Genomic DNA, 212 nt, shown 5'->3' on the forward strand with positions numbered 1-212 from the left:
CGCCCGGTCCCTGGCTCGCAGCAGCGGCAGCAAAACCTCGGCAGAGCTGGGGGTTCGAAATGAGGCTGGCGACGCTGGTCCCTGGCTGCAGGAGGGATTTCTACCTCTTGGAAAAATCGGGTGAGTTCCCTCTTCTCTGGTTTCCTCAGGCAGGGCAAAGTCGGGCTCAGTGACGGAGCAGCCCTTGCCACCCGCGGCAGAGGGTGCGTGGC

The 212-nt window shown here is 64.2% G+C and overlaps 1 protein-coding gene across 1 annotated transcript in view; it reads left to right on the forward strand.

Moving 5' to 3' along the window:
- Nucleotides 1–59: 59 nt before the first annotated feature.
- Nucleotides 60–212, forward strand: part of LOC104271992 (calmodulin-binding transcription activator 1-like) — a gene marked incomplete at its 3' end in the record, with an annotated part of 7,958 nt that continues 7,805 nt past the window's right edge. The window contains exon 1 of the mRNA XM_009866855.1: nt 60–120. Coding sequence (XP_009865157.1) covers nt 60–120 — 61 coding nt within the window. The remainder of the gene's footprint in view (nt 121–212) is intronic.

Source organism: Apaloderma vittatum, unplaced genomic scaffold (genome assembly GCF_000703405.1).
Source record: "Apaloderma vittatum isolate BGI_N311 unplaced genomic scaffold, ASM70340v1 scaffold34573, whole genome shotgun sequence".
Taxonomy (NCBI): Eukaryota; Metazoa; Chordata; class Aves; order Trogoniformes; family Trogonidae; genus Apaloderma; species Apaloderma vittatum.